The sequence below is a fragment of the Neltuma alba genome, unplaced genomic scaffold (genome assembly GCF_004799145.2).
Source record: "Neltuma alba isolate B1F8T4 unplaced genomic scaffold, ASM479914v2 tig00011737_pilon, whole genome shotgun sequence".
Classification (NCBI taxonomy): domain Eukaryota; kingdom Viridiplantae; phylum Streptophyta; class Magnoliopsida; order Fabales; family Fabaceae; genus Neltuma; species Neltuma alba.
The window spans coordinates 1-5073 of NW_021636365.1; the positions used below are offsets into that span (position 1 = coordinate 1).

The 5073-nt window shown below is 35.1% G+C and overlaps 1 protein-coding gene across 1 annotated transcript; it reads left to right on the plus strand.

Moving 5' to 3' along the window:
* Window positions 1-2186: 2186 nt before the first annotated feature.
* Window positions 2187-4585, plus strand: LOC114717459 (40S ribosomal protein S15-like). The gene is made up of 4 exons (XM_028902597.1): window positions 2187-2227; window positions 2448-2594; window positions 2706-2763; window positions 4227-4585. Exons 2-4 carry the CDS (start codon window positions 2452-2454, stop codon window positions 4545-4547), a joined length of 522 nt encoding a protein of 173 aa, XP_028758430.1. The 5' UTR covers window positions 2187-2227; window positions 2448-2451; the 3' UTR covers window positions 4548-4585.
* The last annotated feature ends 488 nt before the right edge of the window (window positions 4586-5073 follow it).

Genomic DNA, 5073 nt, shown 5'->3' on the forward strand with positions numbered 1-5073 from the left:
ACTCTTTCTTGTGCTTCAATTCATATTCGTTTTCGTGATCCTTTTAGAAGCCACTTCCCTAGCATGTTAAAACTGTCAAGATGAAGCGCATGTTTATTTAAAAGATTATGAAAATATTTCTCTTAATGTGCCAACCAGAAGTGAGGAGTATCTCACATACATAAACAAAGTTAACAAGAGCCATGTATCAGTATCAGATGGAAAGACTTGCTACAGACCATGTTTAAACAACTTTAACGTGGCACTTTAACTTTGTAGTTTAATGAGATGTTTCCTTTTTCTTTTTCTCCCTATGGGCTAATAATTCCGTTAGATTGGAGTAGAACCGGTCCACGGCTCATACAGATACTAGATTTACAATTAAGCGTAATACTTCCTCCAATACCTGACATAAAGCTAGTAGAAGGGTTAAATTCAATTCTAGATATAAGATCTTAATTCATTCTATCTCTCTTATGTTTATATTTTTTTTTCCTAACCTAATTTATGTAACTCAAGAACTGATCAGAAAGAGTACCCAACCAACATGCTTAATCCATGAATCAACAAGGGCCCCTTCGTACGACCTGCATCCTCCATAATGAAGGTTAATGGCCCAGTGACTTTGAATTACAAATCAAAATGTGTGCCCTTATCCGAAGCTTCACACAGCCCGCTGCAAAAATTATTTATAATAATGTTATTTTAGTTATGAAAAAATATAATTGTCTTCATTCAAAATATATTCACTTTTTAAAAAAATGTTTGGATCAAAGTAACATAATTTTAAATTATAAATGTTCAATCATGCAGCGCATAACACGTAACATATACACTCAGTCAAGAATGATTTTAAAAGTTTAAATAAAATTAGAAGACTGAAATAATAAAAATTACTGATAATAATAAATTTAATTTATTACATGAAACATATTAAAAAGTAATACTCCTCCCATCCTAAATATAGACTACTTTATAGTGTAATATAAAATAAATCAATATTTATAGATTACAAGCAAACAGAAAAAAATCAATAAGTAACATTGGGCTGGTCGAGAGGGTTATCGGCATGCCTACATGTAGGCTCTAGCACGCACATAACTAAGGGAAAAAATTCCTGTGTCCTTAAATTTTTAGCAGAATTTTTAAAAATTATGATCCTCAGGCTAGGACTGTTCACGGGAAGGATCAGGATCGAGACAGGCCAGTTCTGGTTCCATCCCGATAAATAGTAACGGGACAAAAATCTGTGTTCCCTGTCTGGTCCGTCCTGGTGCTGTCTCGTCCTGATCGGGACGGGACGGATCCGAGACAAGACCGGGACATCCTGATATATATTTTTTATTTTTTTTTTTTTTAATAGAATTTGATTTTTTTTTTAATTATAGTTTTTTGGGCTTAGGCCTTATAAAAATATCTTTTATTTTCTTTTTATTTGTTTGGATACTTTTCAACAAAAACCCAAAATATAAATATAATAGTCATAAAAACTCTAAACAAAAACTTTAACACAATAAAAACTTGTTAAAAAATTCTAATCATCAATAATCTCAAATCATCAACAAATATAAAACTCTAAATAAATATATCTATAGTTTCCATATAATAGTCTCAAATCTTTAAAAATATAAAAAATAATATTATATAAATAGGATAAAAAAAAAGGAACCAGGACGGGACGACCTTGTCCGTGGTCCCGTCCCGTCCCGGTTTGTCCCATCTCGAAAATTTCAGGATGGGTCCGTCCCGTCCCAATAAGACCGGGACCGGAACGGGCCGACTGGGACGGGCTGACCTTAAACACCCCTACTCAAGGTGCATAAAATTCTTTTTGGGTTGGGGAAATAGAAAAATTGTAAACTGGGACCCATAATAACATTAGTATGGATTTTGACAATAATTTTTTGAATGGCTCTCTGTGTGTAATTTTTCTATTCAGTAGTTTTTTTTTTGTAATTTTTTCTTTTAGGTTTTAATATGTCATTTTTGTTGATAGGAAAAAGCCATATTATTATCTTCATACCAAAGGCCCATATTATTAGAACGGGCTTTATATAGGAACGAGGAGCCTTAAGGGCCTAAATTAATCCAATTAGCCCACGCAACTGAAATTCTGCCGAAAAACCTAACCCGTCAAAAATTCAGGAACCCTATAAATGCTCAGGACTGTTTGCCGCCATTCTGAAACCCTAGAGCGACCAGCATACATATCAGCGCCTCAATCCTCTCGTCTCTGTTTGCAGCCATGGTAAAGCTCCTAGCTCTCCTAACTCGCTATTTTCTTCACAGGAAATTGAAGGAAACATACTCTCCTTCTTTTAAGAGAAGAATGCTTCTATTTGGGTCCAATTTTCCTTATCTTTCCTCCGGTTTCTGGTGAACCAAACGGTTTTTCTTTTTTTTTTTTTCCAGTTTCACCTTCGCCTACTCTTATTACTCACCGTTATCATTTATCTTGGGTTTTTCAGGCGGATGTTGAAAAAGAGGGTCGCACCAGGGCAGCCGAAGAAGAGAACATTCAAGAAGTTCAGTTTCAGAGGAGTTGATCTGGATGCACTCTTGGACATGTCTACTGACGAGCTTGTAAAGCTCTTTCATGCTCGTGCTCGTAGAAGGTGATTGATCCAGAGCATTCTCTCCACTATATTTACCTAATTAGCCTGTTCACGATCTAATTACCTGACACTGTTGTGGGTTGCCTGTTTCGTTTTATGTTTTGATTTCAGGTTTCAACGCGGTTTGAAACGTAAGCCTATGGCATTGATAAAGAAGCTTCGCAAGGCGGTAAGTTATACTTTCATGATTATTTATCCAACGATTTTTGTGATTTACATGACAATTGTTTACGATATGTCCTGGTCGATATTGTTGGACATTAAAATGATCGGTTTTGCGTTTTTATTCAACGGGAAACTTTCAATGTTCAGTCATGCTGATGATTCTTTGTTACTTGTTAAACATTTATCAAGAAATCAGCTACATATGGGTTGTCTGATTTTCAAGACTAGGCTTTTCCAAATTAGAATCAGCTGTCATTTTGTGAAGATACATCTGGTATATATTAGTTGACCGGAATTTTTATGTTCCATGGGGTTAAAATAAAGTATGAAGTATTGTGTTATATGCTTGCTTTACTTTAGCATTGGCGTACCCCAAGGGCATGTTGCAATCTACATAGCCAACCTGAGTGGGATAAGACTACAATTGTTGTATGCTTAAAAAGTCGGAAAGCATATGGAAATAGAGGCGACATTTAGGCAAAGTCGCTGAGGGAGTAATTGTTCAACGAGGAAATAGATCTTTTTTCCTATTTTTCTTGACAGCACTTTCCAAGTAATCACCCTCACTTAGTGGGATAATAAGGCTCTTGTTGTTTTGTTATTGTTTTATCTTGAAAGCCCTTGGTAGCAATGTTGAATGTTATTGGATATCAAAAGCTCACACCTTAGACGCTTCGGTGAGATCTTATTCATGGTTAGTGCCTCTCACCTCCAACCAGGAACTCTTGATGCTTTCTCTGTCATTCCGGACTGCATCCTTGGTGCCTCTGTTTGGTAGCAATAAGAGAAGGATTAGTTTGTGAGCAGAAGAAGACATTAGGAAATTACAGAGATTTGAGAGAAGATAATTATTTAAAGACTATATATTTCGTAGTTTCAAATTTAAAATTTATGTCAAATGCCATTAGAATGGTACGTGCATCTATCGGTCTGTTGTTATATAATATATTTTTTTACTTTAGGGCTTGTATCACTCAGCATTTGCCTTTGCCACCTCTTGCCTGAGATGTTTAGAGATTTAGCTCCATAGGGATGTCTTTTGCCTTTGACTAACTTGCATTATTTCAATCTATGGTCATGAAGAGTAATCTAGTTTCTCCTCCAAGCTTCTGCTGGACAGTTTGGGGTGATCTTTTTTTCTTTGGCTCTATTTTTGGTTTATGTGAGAGGCACATAGTTCAAAATGAGACGTGTGAAGATCATTGATCAAATGACATACTGGCATATGTTCTTCAATTTGAAATTGAAAGCTTTTGCATCTTCAACCAATACCTTTTTTCAGGGCAAATTCAGCTCGGTGTTTGAGTAATTATTGTTCTTAGAACACATTTTCCCACGGTGTAAAGAAAAAAAGAATTATGTCAGACCATAAGCTCTTTTCCCATTCCTTGCTCTGAGCTAGACTGTCTATCCTGAATCTTTTTTATTTTACATTTTTTTAAACTATGGTCTTTATTTTTGAGACAGAAACGGGAGGCCCCACCCGGTGAAAAGCCAGAGCCAGTAAGGACTCACCTTCGCAACATGATAATTGTACCCGAAATGATTGGCAGCATTATTGGTGTCTACAATGGGAAGACCTTCAATCAAGTTGAAATCAAACCTGAAATGATCGGTCACTATCTTGCTGAATTCTCAATCAGTTACAAGCCTGTTAAGCATGGGAGGCCCGGTATTGGTGCTACTACTCACTCCTCAAGGTTCATTCCTCTTAATGAAGAGTACAAGCTCGTCTCTTTTCTAGTTATGGGTGTACCTTTCATTTGCTGTGCCAAACTATTTATATAGTTTCTAGATGATATTGCAATGCTTTTTCTGATATCGCTGAACTAGGCATGGATGTTGTTTCCATAAAAAAATTAGTGAGCTTTGTTATTTCTTATCCTCTTCTCGGAGTTAAGATGTATTGGAAAATGTTTGGTTTATTGGAGTAGAAAACAAAACAAAATTTAACTGCTTTTAATGGAGTACCAGTTTCAATAATTTGAACGTGTTAAAGGTTACCATTATACTCCTCTAGTCCTTAATATAGGATCTATTTAACTAATTTGATTAGATTGAGAAAGTTAGGTAAGTTAGTTAATTATAAGAGCTGTGACATGTTTTCTTAACATATCATAATCATCTTTCTTAATATTTTTTTTTCTTCTTCTATTTGATTATGGTTGAGCGAATATCTATAGGAGTGATTTAGAAAAAATTGATAAATATGAGAAAGGGTCTTGTATTTAAGACTAAAACTAACTCAATAATTGGATCCTATATTAAAAAGCAGAAGAGTATGTTTTTTTTTTTTTTTTTTCCTTTTGGTATA

Excerpts from the sequence above, each read along its gene's own strand:
- LOC114717459 (XM_028902597.1), top strand. The coding sequence starts at position 2,452 with ATGTTGAAAAAGAGGGTCGCACCAGGGCAGCCGAAGAAGAGAACATTC. Across the intron at positions 2,595-2,705 it reads CATGCTCGTGCTCGTAGAAG|GTTTCAACGCGGTTTGAAAC; the intron begins GTGATTGATCCA and ends TTTTGATTTCAG. Across the intron at positions 2,764-4,226 it reads TAAAGAAGCTTCGCAAGGCG|AAACGGGAGGCCCCACCCGG; the intron begins GTAAGTTATACT and ends TTTTTGAGACAG.